The sequence below is a fragment of the Ostrea edulis genome, chromosome 8, assembly GCF_947568905.1.
Source record: "Ostrea edulis chromosome 8, xbOstEdul1.1, whole genome shotgun sequence".
In the NCBI taxonomy this organism is placed as follows: Eukaryota; Metazoa; Mollusca; class Bivalvia; order Ostreida; family Ostreidae; genus Ostrea; species Ostrea edulis.
The window spans coordinates 64,062,274-64,079,297 of NC_079171.1; the positions used below are offsets into that span (position 1 = coordinate 64,062,274).

At 35.6% G+C, this 17,024-nt stretch overlaps 2 protein-coding genes across 3 annotated transcripts in view; both read right to left on the reverse strand.

Moving 5' to 3' along the window:
• The window catches only part of LOC125661993 (guanine nucleotide-binding protein G(q) subunit alpha-like), a 34,450-nt gene extending 29,649 nt beyond the window's left edge, over positions 1–4,801 (reverse strand). Inside the window, 1 exon segment of the mRNA XM_048894160.2 lies at positions 4,286–4,801. Within this exon segment, the coding sequence (XP_048750117.1) occupies positions 4,286–4,403 (118 nt within the window). The 5' untranslated portion in view covers positions 4,404–4,801.
• LOC125660925 (sodium-dependent glucose transporter 1A-like) overlaps positions 1–17,024 on the reverse strand; it is a 210,509-nt gene that overhangs the window by 91,750 nt on the left and 101,735 nt on the right. The window lies entirely within an intron of this gene.

Sequence of the window (17,024 nt, forward strand, 5' to 3'; positions counted from 1 at the left end):
CACATTTTTGGAAGGACCGAGATAAAACAGTCTCGCCATTTTCACTGAACATCCAACGGCGGAATTCGCCATTATTATGAAAGTGGAGTAATTGTGGGTTCAGTTCCAAGTCTGAGGAGGAGACGAAATTTCTGGAAAATTTTATATTTTTCGATAAAAAAAAATTTTTAGGGTCAGAGCAAAACACTTTTACAAGCACTCAGCCCTGTACGTCTAGATAGCTAATTTTACAAGCACTCAGCCCTGTACGACTAGATAGCTAATTTTACAAGCACTCAGCCCTGTACATCTAGATAGCTAATTTTACAAGCACTCAGCCCTGTACGACTAGATAGCTAATTTTACAAGCACTCAGCCCTGTACGTCTAGATAGCTAATTTTACAAGCACTCAGCCCTGTACGTCTAGATAGCAGTCTTCATGAAAAACTTTGTGAAGCACAGGCCCTTCGGGCTTCCCAGTATAATAATTTTGCAAGCCCGAACAATATTTTAATGGCCCAAAATTATTTGTTCTAATTTGACCACTTGTCATTTGCAAGGTGTTGCATGCTGATTCTACACTATAGATACATGTATGTTCTACTGTAGGAAAATACACAACTGACATTAAAAAGATTACATATCTTATTTTGTTTTTCAACATATTAATCTTGCAGATGACATCAGCAGCTCATGTTCAGAATCTACTTTGTTTTGTACCATGTACAAAACATTTAGTTTTCTCCAGAATTAAATCTTAGCAAAGGCCCACCCTCAGTCCAATGGGGCATGGATTTTCGTTCTCTTTTCTCCTTGTACAACCGGTTTTTTTATTTGGATCTGATGGTTGTGATTGCGAAATACGCTTCTGAGGTTTTGAATTTCACGGACGAGCCCCGGGGCCTCCCTACATGGGCACCGGAAGTTAATGTAAATATATAGTATGTGCATGTATTTTTTATACATGCACATACTATATATTTACATTAACTTTCTGAGTGCCTGTGCCTCATTATACTTCAGAAAAGACAGCATGGTTGATCGTTTTTCGATGCGAAAATCTGAGTCAATTTCACGCTTTATTTGTAATATATACAACACATACAATAAAACATTTACAGGCCCACCGGACTCCTGGGTTAAACATTTTTAGAAGCCCGATCCCGATTTTACTGGCCTCGGGCATCGGGCCACCGGTTAACGTCGAAGACTGAGATAGCTAATTTTACAAGCACTCAGCCCTGTACGACTAGATAGCTAATTTTACAAGCACTTAGCCCTGTACATCTAGATAGCTAATTTTACAAGGAGTTTCAAACACCGAAGACAAGGAAACCTTACATGCGGTCTCCACCACAGGGTTTTTTTAACAGACCTTTGTTCATTTACTACCTCAGATAAGTTTTACATCCATTCACTTAGTTAAGAGCATAAACTACATATTTAAACCTCAGTCAAAATCACACACAGACCATAGTTTTTTTAATGTCTTGAATGCAAGGGCTTGAGCCTTTCCAATTGGGAAAAATAGCGACATTTGCTTGACATTGGGAAAAATGTTCCATGGATAAAATGAGTCGGGAGAAAACCAAACCAGTGCATTCAGGAATAATTGGACTCCTTCTGACTTATTTTGGTCAAAGCTTACCACATTTAAATAAACAGAGGCCAAAAAATTAGGTTTACCTAACAATTTTAAAAAAAAATATCTGTGAGCCCAGGCAACAAAATTATGGGGAAATACTCGCTAAATGTGAGTTAAAAATTGAAATTGCAAGTGAAAAATCACAAGTGATCCCAACTTTTTGCAAGTAAAAAAAAAAAAAGATCTTTTTTCCAGATTTCCTTGGTTTATTGGCTGTACTTTGAAGTTTACAATATTTAGTCTTGTGTGTAGAAACACTTTACAGAATGAATATACAAGTATTGAAAAAGTAACGTGGATCGATAAAAACTAAGGTCAAGGTCATCTCAGTCAGTGATGTCGAAGATGGCCTACTTCATGCACACTTCGGGTGTCTCAGAGACGTCTGATTTAAATAACAAGCATGTTGATCTCGTCCGTGTTAACATGAAACAACACATGAAAGTGTTAGTGATACCGCTTCACGCGATGTCCTTCTGTAGTCTATAGTCAAACACTTAAGAGTTCGCGGGGTTTTTTTTCAACTAGAATTTTTTAGATGAAATTTCCAAAAACTTTTGAACAAATAGTTTGAATTGGCGCAAACAGTCTTCAAGATTTCAAACCACATGATGTTGTAAATAGGTGGTAGATCACTGGACAGGCAGTTCGCCGCACAGCCCTATATTTTGATATAGATACATGCTTGTTTTCTTAAATTCCTGTAAAACAGCAATCGATTGAAAAATGCCAGTAAAAGCTCAATTTTGCTAGTTGAAAAAAATAATCCACCAGCTAAAATTTGCTAGTAGTGAAAAAAGTTAATTTTGATCCCTGGAGCCTGTGAAGATGAAGAATATGGATACCCTGCTTTGATTTTCTTCATTGTTTGGGAACTTTAAAGCAAAAATTGGGGGAAATACCTGCTTTTTAGCATTGGGGCCATGTTTCAGCCCCCTACTACCCTAAAAAAAATCCCTAGACTCTTTTCTACTTTTTAATGGGAGGGGGGGAGGGGGGGGGGATCGCAGGTCCACCAACTCTAATGTCCAAGTGGACCTTCATTCAGATAATGAAGACCAGAACAGGTGCTATAAATAGATGCTAGTGTGGCACTAGAAAATAGAATTCAACATGTCGTAGCTCTTCTATTCACTAGCTGTTCTTACTTCAATGAAAACTCTAGGACCCCAGGTCCTCTCATCTCATAATTCCAGTCTTGGGTTTTCCAAGGTTAACCCTAGGAAAAAAGATACCCTGATCATCAATGATGTCAAACCCCAGGGAAAAAGGTACCCTGATCATCATTGATGTTGAACCCCAGGATAAAAAGGTACCCTGATCATCATTGATGTTGAACCCCGGGAAAAAAGATACCCTGATCATCATTGATGTTGAAACCCAGGATAAAAAGGTACCCTGATCATCATTGATGTCAAACCCCGGGATAAAAGGTCAAGTAGTGGCCCATTAACATGTACTTTAAATCTGTAATTTATATGAAGATACTGAAAACTGCCTGTTTAAATGTTCTGTTAATCAAAAACTACACCTGACTGGCAAACTGACGATATGCATGTCATACTGCCCTAGCAGAGAACGATAATACAATGTATTGCATAAAATAAATCTGATTTAAAACCTGTTTATGGTTATTATCTTTTTTAAAAAGTATAACTCTAGCTGCTTTTGTCAAACCAAAAGTACACACACATGATGGTCCTCCCTGCAGATTCGACATCACTCCATCTCTAATCTAACTAAAAACAGCAGTGCACAAGCTTTCATCGCTCTGTCAAAACTGTCATTTAAACACTGTGTGTACCAGTGAGGGTGATGATGTCAATAGTTTGAAATACACCACTTACTTAAATTCTGTGTGTAGGTAAATTTGTACACATTGATACTACGAGAACCCTGTTTTTATACACACACCCTTACCAGTACATATTCATTCTGACACAGACTGGTAAAATTCACATTTTTCAAAAATAATTCATGAAGTTGACTGAAGAATCCCATGTTATCAAAATGGCGTGTATATATGTTTTGCTAAATTAGGTCAACTGACCCAATTTGACACCTGGTTACAACGCTATGTACTGCGATACCCGTGATGATACATTCAGGTGTATTACACGATGAATTCCACATTTCCTTTCTTTCTTTTTTTTTAAACTCTCATGTCTGTGTATGTGAACAAAACTTAATTATTCAAAATGGCGTCGAATAACTCTGATGCAAAAGCTAATCTTAGAACGATAAAACTGCTACTTCAAGATGCAATGCTCTTAAAATTGTATGCTAAAAAGATTGACTCAAGTTGGGGGAACAAATTCACACGTATCGCGAGTCCGTACCCTTCGCAGGACGTGCATATTTCGTCGTGACACGAGATGCATAACGTCAAAACTCACCAGCATTCATCCATCGTTTTCTAGAGATTTAGGAAGGAATTTCAAGATGTAATACAAAATATCTCACTAAAAAACTTTTAATTACTATTCATATTGAAATTGTGAAGTCTCAATTCACTATCTTGACAAAACTATAACGAAAACCCGGTTTATTTTCATGTGAATCAAGACCGTAATTATTCAAAATGGCGGCGGCTTTCGGGATCAGCATCTAAAGTCATCATTTTCAGTCCCGTGTAGCCCGGAAAATTCTCACAATCTTACCTAGCAAAAGAAGTTTCAGCTCCCTCCGTTGATTCCTCTTGTCTCGCCGAATCTCCCTTTCTATTTGCTCATTAATTCGGCGCTGTTCTTTCGCTTCGTCGCTTAAACAACATGCCATTTTTTCACATTGACGTTCAGTCGAGTCCCCCGATTAGATTTTTCGTCTCGGGCGCTGCTTCGTCCAGTGAAAACGCTGAATTCTCAGCGTTACGTACAAAATGGGGAGACAATAACCGCGTTAATTTTACCCGCACATGGGGGCATTTAAGTCCCAAAATCAACCACTCAATTTAATGGCCTACAAAGCAATTGTCAGTAATAACAACTCGGCCTCGTCGTGAGCGATGAGCTACAAGGGTGTGGTGTCGATACGCCGAAGTATTGCAGAGCTCTACGCTGGCCAATCGCGGAATCGCGCACCTGATCGGGCGCTCGCATCTAATTAACAAAAAATAAGAGTCCTTTTAATTGCACTTATTAATATTTGGATTCGGGACACTGTAACCATATACCTGAGGCCGGGGATTTAATTATCGGAGAGTACTGTAAACATTCGGCGAGGTTCGGCGGTTGTGTTCAATTGACAGAACAGCCTGTTGGAACAGCCATTCACAATGCATACGAAATCAGCAGTTTTTCATTCAGAAACGCACAACTTACAAAATATCATTAACATGTTTTAATTTTCCATGTGAACATTGGGAGGAAAATGTAAATAATGACTAAATTAAATCGACTGATTTCAGAATAAGAATAATCGACTAAGTAACATTATTTTAAAACTCTTTAAATATGATTGAATATATTTCTTTCGAAAATAAAACAATGACGATCTTGAATGATGTGGAATGCATTATGTTAAATATGAGAAGTGGGGAAAAAATAAAGTATTTCTCAAATATAAAGCAATAGAATAACTTGATGATACATTTAGAATGTCTAATTTTATGCATTTGGTGAGCAATGTCGTTTTAGAGAACATCTGTACCGTTTATTATGGGGAATGCGTGTATACATGTAGATGCAGATCAATTCGGAAACTTTGTTGCATATACATGCATTTTTTTTTTTTAAATCCCACCGGCGGAAATAAATGGATTTACTAGGCCTAATTCAAATTAAAAAAAAAATCAAGTTTCTATGTTTCAAAAATCTTTATTGAATTTCATCAATCCTATTAAAATAAATTCTAATTTTATACGAATTTTTTTTTTAATTTTATTTCTTCAGGGGAGTACGGTGGTATGGGGAGGTATAGTTACTGATTCCTGTATAATAATTTAAATTACAGAAGATTTCAAAGTTTAAAAATTTCTTATTCGCAAATTTAATTTTTAGTTAAATTATGATGTTGCTGAGAACTTGCATAATTTCAAATAGAGAAGAATAAAGAATATCTAAATTTAGATATATCCAGAGGTCGAGGGATTTTTAATTTTTTTTTTAAAAGACGTCACCCTGTCGGGTGCTTATACTTGAAACAAAACTCTCTCTATCTCTCTCTCTGGATCCGCCACATCAAACATTATTTATAAGGCCTTTGACGGCTGGTGTTAACCTTTGACTTTACTTGACCTTATCCACATTCATCATGACCCTAATTCACCTCTAGACAAAAAAAAAAAAAAAAAAAAAAAAGATTGCGTCTTGATATAGGACCACACGATATCGCGATTCAAGAAGATGAAAGAAATAAGACACACAAGAAATCTAATTAAATGATACCCTGTAGAATCTATAGTATCGTTTTCATGACAACTTTTATCTTGTGTACACAGACACTGCAAGTGACCTTCCAGTGACCTTATGCAACCCCGGATAAACATTCTACTGCTAGTCGTCACCTACACGTTTGTACAGCTTTCTACGAGTTTGAGTGGGGGAACTCAAACGGCTTGCATTCCGATAGAACGGCTTGCGTGAATGCTACTTCTATACTGCACATAACATGACGTGTTGATAAAATGAAAATATACGTCACAAACGTCAACTAAGTATAACCCAATCGGATCACGCGCTCGTCTTTTTTCGTAACCGGTAAGAAGACTCGAACGTGGATCGGCGCAAGAATTGCATCAAATCGATGCATTTCTTCGCCGGAAGCGCGCCCATGGATGAGAGTTAAGAGGCCAGAACCGAATCCCAAACTTCCACCAGAGTTCGTTTGCTCACAAACCAAACTCTTCCACTTAGGCATTATGGGATAGCGATTTCGTACGCCGCGTATACTGTGACGTCACTGTAGAATGACGAAAAAACATAACGTCAAACGTAACCAACTTTCAAAACAAGAACGTAAACATCAAATTCATTACTTTACACAATAATTTGAACAGAGTCTCCCTACTTTTTAATGATCTTTTGATCATTTTATGTTTAAAATAAAATCCATACTTTTATATTAATGCTTTTAATATTAATATCTTCAGACTTTTAACTGCGAACTACTTCTTTAGTGTAATTTGTCTGCGTGATAATCGCGGACTCACAATATACAAATCTGTATATTGTGGTGCGTCACATAGGAGAGGTCTATCGTAGGTGACGTAATGAGGCCTCGACGGGGAGTTTGAACCGAATCCCTGAATAATATGTTATTTATATTTTCACCACAGATTAAGTTTTGGTATCATTAACGTCTTATTCACTCTAATACATAACATGTAAGTGGAAATTGATAGTGGTACAATACCTTAGATGTGTATAATATCTTAGATGCATTTGAAAGTTCACGTTTCGTACGACTGTGACGTCAAAGTTACGTTTATGTATACGTAACAACCAACTCTGATGGTGTCGATCCAAACTTCCACCAAAGTTCGTTTGCTCACAAACCAAACTCTTCCACTTAGGCATTATGGGATAGCGATTTCTTAGGCCGGGTATATTGTGACGTCACTGTAGAATGACGAAAAAACATAACGTCATACGTAAACAACTTTCAAAACAAGAATGTAATCATCAAGTTCATTACTTTACACAATAATTTGAACAGAGTCTCCCTACTTTTTAATGATCTTTTGATCATTTTATGTTTAAAATAAAATCCATATTTTTATATTAATGCTCTTAATATTAATATCTTCAAACTTTTAACTGCGAACTACTTCTTTAGTGTAATTTGTCTGCGTGATAATCGCGGACTCACAATATACAAATCTGTATATTGTGGTGCGTCACATAGGAGAGGTCTATTCGTAGGTGACGTAATGAGGCCTCGACGGGGAGTTTGGGTGTCGATCCACATACGAGGTTCATTTGCGGTTACGGAAATAGCCGAGTAGTTACGATTGAGTATAACCTTCACATGCAGCTATATATGACGTCACAATGAAACGAAACAAGGGAAAATTTCATCACAGTTTAGCGCCATTTACTGAAATTTTTTAATAATTATAAGTTATAGACTTTGTATGGGAAAGTATGACGACCGAGTTTTTTGGCGCGTAGACGGACCGAGCTTGCGAGGTCCGTCCGCGACAAAAAACGAGGTCGTCATATTTCCCATACAAAGTCTATAACCTTTTTATTATATACTTTCAATTTCATTTAGAAACTAACAATAATTTATTTTTTACAATTTCTTTATTGGTTTAACTGAGTAAAAGATGAAAAACACGAAAAATTTGAAAATTAACGACGTAGTAATTTGCTTGTGTATTGATTGTGACGTAATGTTTGCGAGCCGGAATGTTTCCGAGCATATATCGCATATGCCAGCAAACTTTTAAAGAAAAAAGAAGAAATGAAATTGAAAGTATATAATAACGCTATACATAGCAGCATATTTCATTACATGCTTTAAAAATATAGTCTCGGAAAACCCTTTGGCTATACCCCCCCCCCCCCCCCCCCCCCACATTGTACTCCAGTATACCTCTCCATCCTATTTTAGCTTGAGTGATTTAATTTTCTTCTTTTTTTGTCCATCGTACGTCTGTCCGTAAATTTTACACATTTTTTACTTCTTGTCCAACCTGATAAAAATCAGGTTCTTTGATCCGCTCACGTACATATGTAAGTCGCTACGCTGGGTAGCGGTCTAAGTGTGCGAATCAAAGAATTTGATTTAAGAAATGAAACTTATAATTCTCTATTTGATGAATGCATCAAACGAAAAACTGAACGGAAAACCTCATCAATGCGCGAAGCGCATTAATAAAAAAGTGAGAAAATAAATTTTTACCTATGATTGGAATTTTTTTTTTTAAAAAGGTCATCATTAGTCACATAAACATGCAAGCACTCCAATGTAGTCCAGATTCAGATCAAACCATGGCCCCTTTGGTTAGGCCCAGTGGCGGATTTAAGGGAGGGGCACAGCCGGCACCGCCCCCCCCCCTAAAAATTTCAAAGATAAATCGTGGTATATATTGTTTAGAAGGAAAAAAAATGTACCAAACGATAAAAGAAGAAATAATTTCTTCCACTCCTGCATGGAGAAATAAATGACAAAATCTTTTGATTTCTTGAATTACTTTATTGGGAGAACTTAATCTTTTTTTTAATTTTTTTAACCCTTAAAAATTTGCGTCATTTATTAATTTCACCTCATGAAAAATTATAGAAAATAGTACAAATGTACCCCCAGACCCCCTGCCTCATAAAGTGGCACCCCCGTAACTGCAAATCCTGCATGGATCCGCCCCAAGGGTTAGGGCTGAAACAGGGGTTCAGAGTTTTACATGGGATTGATTTCGCGCTGTGTTAAAGTGATATTAGCTCCCAATCTGAAAATTTCATTTTGTTGTAAAAATGTGCTATTACGATGATTTTCTATGTATGTAACTTTAACCATGGCCATTGATAGAATTAAAACTATGTTTAAAATTTTGTCCAAATAAAGATTTCTAGACACTGTTTAATGGTGTTCAGAATTAACTTGCAAATTGAAAAATTTGCTCTAAACGATATTTTTTAAAAGCATATTTATTCGATGTAAACAAAAACATGAAACGAACCTTGTTTACATAACAAATAATTATGAGCTATGTACATGTGTATATCTCTTGTAAATCGACAACTGACATTAAAGTTTTTGCTTACCATTAGATGATTAGAATTACCCTTATTAAGCATTCTAAACATTAAAAATGGAAAAATTAAATTTGAAAATTTTCAGCTAATATTGTGTCCATGTCCCTTTGATTATACACACATTCCCAACTAAGTTGTGTGTTTTTACGCTACCTTGATATTGGTTTGTGTGTGTTTATGCTACCTTGATATTGGTTTGTGTGTGTTTATGCTACCTTGATATTGGTTTGCACCTGTCTGATTGGTCTGTCCATTGATCGCTCTACAAGAACTCTTTCATTGAGGCCAATTTTTTTAAAAATTGGTTTACGGATTTCAAAATTTCAAATCCGTCCGGAGGAGGTAAAAAAAAAAAAAGTTCAAATTACAAAATGTTAAGTAATAAAAATGAACTTGATTTGAGGTCAATGTTTTATTATCAACTTTAATATTCTCGGCACTGTCAACGTAAGACGGTGATATATAGTGCACCATGGCAACAATACTGGTTCCTTCAAAATATTATTTGTTTATTAAATTAACTTTCTATCATTATCAAATGTCCATTGTTTGCCGTTTAGTTATGTAAATCCCAAAATAAAAGAACCACATCGTTTTTCCATTCAAAAGACGGCATCCATGACGTATATAGGGACGCACTAATCATCTGAAGTACTAAAATCCTAACTGACCTTACCAAGCTTATATTTTGTCTAAAAATTTACTTTTAAGCTTTAAATTCTTATTTATGTGGTAGTTGTACTTAGTTTAGTTTTATATTTTTATATTGCCATTCACATTCATTCACTTCAATACATATTGCGCTGCGCTACTTACTAACTTTGTGTTGTGTGTTAAAGAAACCTAAACACCCTTTTAAATATAATGGTTTAATCCGTAAGGGTCCAGTTAGAACATAACTCGGATTAGTTCATGTATCTCTTAGGTGTCATACTTGTTCTGTCATCTGATTGGTCTTAGTATTTTGTTCTAGCCAATAGGAATTCCTGGCGGGAATTCCTGAGTTCTTTTTATGAAATAGTTCAGGAAAATCTAGTTTTGAAAGAGATTCCAAAGGGTGTTGCCACTATTGAGTTCTTAAAAAGCATAAAATATATATTTAATTTATAGAGGATTTGCTAACACCAACAACTGTCATCATAAGAGTTTTAAGCAGTTCACCTTGATTTCGGAAGCTGTAGCTCAGTTCCATAAACTGGATTTGTTTTCATTGTTTCCAAAAAGTAAACGAATCTACGACCTTAACCATCTTGTGGGTTATTCTTATACTCAAGACCGGTTACATTTATGAAGTCAAGTAATGTTATAAATAAAATTCATGAACCCTATAAACATTTATTAAAACATTCTGAATTTTATATAGGTCAGATCAATTTATTGTTGGTAGTCAACACATTTTATACAATGAATGAATTCAATAATGTTAAATATGTTTTCAACCTCCTTCAATATATGAAGAATTACACATTTCAAATATTCATTAATATCCTCGGCAAAATGTATGCATGGTAAGGTCAGGTAGGGTTATACTTGTTTAGGTGATTAGTGCAAACCAGCGTACGTCATGGATGCCATCTGAAAACAAGTGTTTGTTTTTATTTTCTAAATGGTATGCAATGCATAACTTATGTTAATTAGAAGTTAGTTTCATAAACAGATAACTTATTGGAAGCAAAAAGCATTGTTACTAAGGTGCAGAATAATTGTTAGCACCGGCTGAACTCACTGAAGTTGACCGATCAACGTTCCACACATGACATATAGACTGTCCCGAGATTTCAACGATCGACGGAGGCGTCTGTCCAAATATCCAGTCCAGCGGAATCTATTTTCTTTTCTTTCTTTCAATTTTTTTGTTTGTTTGTTTGTTTGTTGTTTTTTTTTTGTTTTTTGTTTTTTGTTGTTGTTGTTGTTGTTGTTGTTGTTGTGAAAAGGAAAAATTACAGCGTGGGAAATATAAAAAGGAGTGAAAAACTTTTATTTTTTTCCAACATCCCAAAAAATCAGTGCGGCGGATCCGTAAACCAACTCAATAAAAAAAAGGCCTGACAGATGTCAAACTTGGTGCATTGGTTCCTCCTAAAAAAAATTGATAACCCTACAGATTTTGAGGTCACGAAGTCAAAGGTCAAACTATATTTTGGACATAAAAAATATTGTCCACTCAATAGCTGTACACGGTTTCTCCCTTAGAAGATTTAATTTTTATGTTACAAAGGTCAAGGTCAAACTACTCTGAACGTAAGGATATACTTTTTGTCCAGTACACGGGAACCCTTGACTTGATTGACAGACATCAATCATTTGCTTGATTGACACCAACCTTGATACAATGGTACATCCTAGGGAGTATATGGCGCCAAATTGATTTTGAGGTTACAAGTTCAAAAGTCAAGGTCAACATTACTCTGGACATCTATCATTTGTTATATTGACATTCATTATCATTATTTTCGGCTGTTGGTATGTTGCGAGGGAATGTCATCTTGTTTTGGTTTTTTTTTTAAATTTATCATTTTTTACTTAATTATTTTGTTGATGTATAATGATAGGATTGCCTAGTTTGTCTTTGTTTACTGTTTATGGGACACCTGACAGCACTATAATACAGTTATTGATCGACTCCGAGGACAACAGCTGTTTTGTTTGACCCGAGTCCTATATACGGATCCGTTCTCGGGTCAAACAAAACAACTGTTGTCCGAGGACACAGTCATTAACTGTTTTCTTACACACCGGTACTTTCATGTTATTTACTAGATGCACATTGTTTGTAGACTTTGAATTTTTAACAAGACAGAATGGTTGAGTACACCATTTAAAGTATCCACAAGTGTAAGAAGCATACCCAATAATCAACAATCGAGTTTTCGTGGTTCTGCTCATTTCATCATCAAAACATGCAGTGAACCTCGCCATTACGTAACAAAATATCAGCCGATCGATAATCACGTGACTGAGGTAGCCAATGAAAATTGGACAGACTATTGCCCGGTCAGCAATTCGTAAATGTTGACCGGTCAACAAACTGCGAACATGAGAATTGGTTTATATAACAGTTAAAATGTTGGTTCTAAATCGTATTAGCTTTTTGTAGGAAAGAAATGAAGGTAATGCCGTACATAACAATGAAAATAAGCGCTTAAGCTACTTAACAATACATTTATACTATAGCCTACAGAACAAAGCTACCCTATGTACAGGTTTTTACATATAACAATACATTTATACTATACCCTACAGAACAAAACTACCCTATGTACAGGTTTTTACATATAACAATACATTTATACTATAGCCTACAGAACAAAGCTAGCCTATGTACAGGTTTTTACATATAACAATACATTTATACTATAGCCTACAGAACAAAGCTAGCCTATGTACAGGTTTTTACATATAACAATACATTTATACTATAGCCTACAGAACAAAGCTAGCCTATGTACAGGTTTTTACATATAACAATACATTTATACTATAGCCTACAGAACAAAGCTAGCCTATGTACAGGTTTTTACATATAACAATACATTTATACTATAGCCTACAGAACAAAGCTAGCCTATGTACAGGTTTTTACATATAACAATACATTTATACTATAGCCTACAGAACAAAACTACCCTATGTACAGGTTTCTAAAGTTGGGTATTGTGTACAAACAACTTAGAAAATTCCTCGTGTATAAAAAGCTCCGTGCTATTGTTATTTGACGTGATGTTTTACACGCGCACGCACGCACCCTCCCACGCACCCGCCCACCACACACACATGCAGAGAGTCACTTGTAGTTTTCATAGATTAAATAAAGAGGGTCAGAGTCACGTGATGTAAAATTTAGAATTATTTTTTTCCCAGGTAAGAGGAATTTGTTAGGGTGCATCCAGGTGTTCACATTCTTACTTACAGATCCGTAAATCTAAAATATTCATTTAAATCTCCCAACTCAAAACTCGGATTGCTTTTTGATAACTTTTTGATAGCCGTTGATCAGACGCTTTGGTCTCCAGTCTATTTAAAAAATAAATAATAATAAAAAAAAAAACCCACACCTTTTTTGGTAAGATACAATGTAGTCCAAATTTCATTTTAAAAAGTTTAGAAAGTTTTAAGTTTATAATCCCTCGTGCTGTTTGTGAGTTTTTAATGGAGAGTAGCCATATATAGTAATTTAGTAAGAAAGAAATACAACTGTGTGTAACTGGTAAATTAAGACATTTTATGAGTAAGGGGCGAGATCAATAGATCGATGTCGGATAAAAAATCTAAATTCAAATAGCTACGGGGAAAGGGGTGTGTGTGTAAAATCTCACGTAAGTTTCTTTCATCAGACATCGATTACACTTTAGTGGAGAGAGAAATAACAATGAAGCGATTGCTACACATGATAATATTACATTTTAATGAACATTTCATAGTTTTAATGTGCACTTTCATTTGTGAATAAAAAGCAGAAAATTATACAGAGTGTTTGTTATTCATATACTTACTAATCGATTTGCTGCGAAATTTAGTTTTAAGGGGGGGGGGGTGTCTTGCTGAAAACTACGTGAATTTAGTTTTTTGTGAACATTGAATTTTTTATCTCGCCCCTAAAATAAAGTTGTTTAATTGCTAATTAAAAAGTAAACGATAAGACTGCTGGTTCAGACGTTTAGGACGCTGCAGACCTGTAGCTCTCAGGGAAAAATAAACTTGGGAGCTACTATCCTGCAGCATTTTTTTTTCTTTTATGTAGAAAAATGTGTCAAAGGTTCACATAGAAGTAAAAGGTATTGAAAAAATTAAATTCCTATGTAGTGAATGTATTGACCGAAAAATTCTATAGATATTCCTTTTAATATTACCAACCGTTTCTATCTCTTGTGGGGGGGGGGGGTATAAAAAAAATTTCGGATAACGCATTTGCAGGCGCATTCCAAAGTACAAAACTAGTAAACAGTACACAGTACACAGGGGAAAGTTTTGATACGTACTATATGTCAAATTTTGACAATCAATGAGAGAGAGAGAGAGAGAGAGAGAGAGAGAGAGAGAGAGAGAGAGTCACTTATGCCACTAATCATACGTCAATATTATCACGGTAGAATATAGGTAGAATCTTCACAGGTCTCGTATTGATTTTAAAAGACTAAGGTCATTTTTTTTAAAGAATTAAAAATTAGTCCAAATGACTGGTACAAGCTGTTTTCTATTAACAACACAAGACCCCCACCCCCACCCCCACCCCAATTTTATTTATCTATTTCCAAATTTAAAACGATTATAATCTTAAAATCATGTCTCTTGAATATTTGCTTCCTGGACAAAAAATACAAGTTGGCTCCTGGTATAACTATTGACAGGCATGCGGTCATTTCAAAGTTTAAAACAAATCACTCATATATATCTGTTTTAATTACATTAGAAAGGAATAAGATGATTTGGGATGAGAGAGAAAATTCACCAAAATGACCTGCCATTAAGGATGTAATCTACATCGTCATAATGGCTTACTTCCTTTACACACATGAATGAAAATATGAATATAAACAATATTTGTCTAGCTCATTATTTGGTTAGCACGTCGACTACTGAATTGTAGATCGCGGGTTCGAGTCCATCAGGGGTTTTAGATTTTTTTCATATTGCTTTCTACTAAAACTGCATATTTTTTTACTAAACAAAGTAAATTTGAAAGTTTTCAATTTCAAAATATTGTTGTACATATCCTCCACTTTTCATCGATATCAAATTTCTCTGGTGTAGCATTCCTCCTAAGTCCTCCTAAGTCGAGAAGTTGAACGTATTTTAAACTGAAATATCTTGGATATGGTTGGTTGGTGGAGAATTTCTCACCCACATGGAGACGTCACCATTGTCAGTGAATTAGGACTGCAAAATTTAGACCTACGGCCTTTGAGCAGGGCTTCGGGGGGATCTTTATCGTGTCACACCTGCTATGACACGGGGCCTCATTTTTTGTGGTCTCATCCGAAGGACCGCCCCATAAAGTCGCCTCTTTCGACAAACAAGTGGTACTGAGGACCTATTCTAACCCACATCCCGGGGGAGGGGTACTGAGGACCTATTCTAACCCACATCCCGGGGGAGGGGTACTGAGGACCTATTCTAACCCACATCCCGGAGTTCGATAACCAATGGAAAAAAAGAACTGAAAGTATGTCTATTTCGGTGGCGAATCTTGAGGGTTGATAAAAAGTCAAACGTAATGAAAAATACCCAAACGTGTAGGGATAAAATATTGTATTGGATGAAAAATTCTTTATTTTTTTTCTTCAATGGAACCTAATCGATTATATTATTTACCATTTCTTTATCGTTATCTAAGCCCCTCCACCTTGGTTGAACATTTAAAAAAAATGTCACGTAATGTTTTGCATGGGGGTGGGGTGGGTGGTTGGGGGTTAGAACGAAACTTGGGTCGTAACCCCATCTATCCCACCCACCCCTTTGAATTTTATTTTGGATTTGTGGGGTGTATGTGAATTTGGTTGACTGCCACTACTAGATGAAACTTTGGACTTAAAACTGTAAAAACTAGATCAATCACCTTGTGCAATTATAATCTTGTACCTGTATTGTCATCGTCGGATACGCACGGCTGATCTCGTCTTCTACTCATCACGTGATGAGTCGGATACGCATGGCTGATCTCGTCTTCTACTCATCACGTGATGAGCGAGAAGTCAGGGATCAGTGATGAGTGGAAGACCGTGCGAGATCAGCCGTGCGTATCCGACTCATCGCTGACGATCAGCCGTGGGTATCCGACTATGCTGAATATTGCATGGCTCGTACAACTTGTTGATTGATCAATATCATGTTAAATTTCAGATCAAACATAGTGAATGTACACCATATCAAAAATACTTGCCAGGGTACCTTTTTTCTGCCAGGGTACCTTTTTTCTGCATCTAGCAGTTTTAGTACCGCTTAATCTGAACTATATAACACAGCCCTCAAAGGATTTTATAAATTGAAAAAAGATTTTTTTATGTTTAGCACCAGGAATTAAAACAATTATTCTCTTTGACCACACAATAAAACCAATTTTATCATATAATTCTGAAATATGGGGTGGATACATAGGTTCATGGAATAAATTAAAATCATCACCATTTGATCCAGACAAACTTTTTAAATCACTTCACTGTGGGAAGCTTCAACTAAAATATTTTAGATATATTCTTGGTGTACATAAGACAAGTACAAATTTTGCTGTACTATCAGAATTGGGGAGATTTCCTCTGCATCATGATATTTTGAAATCAATCATTTAATTGTTAATGGTACAGGCTTGAAAAACCAAAATGAATTTAAACTACTTAATGATGTTTATATGTGTAGTAAATCTTTACATTTAAACAACAAACTGTCATGGTACTCACTAGTGGAAAAAGCTTTAGAATATGTTAAAATTGGATATCCGTTAAGAGATTTTAGTCAGTATAGATTTAAGAAAATTGTAAAGAAATTACTCTGTGATAAATACACTGAAACCTGGTACAATAATCGAAATAAATTAATTGATGGGAAACTGTGCACTTATTTTAAACTTTTTTAAATGTGAAAAGTTTGTTGATGAAAGAAAATCTTTTTGTGGTGCTATAGAAAAAACAGTTAAATTTTTTGATAAACTCAATGATGAACAAAAATTCATTTACATATTATGTTCTGAAGAGCCATCTATTCTAAA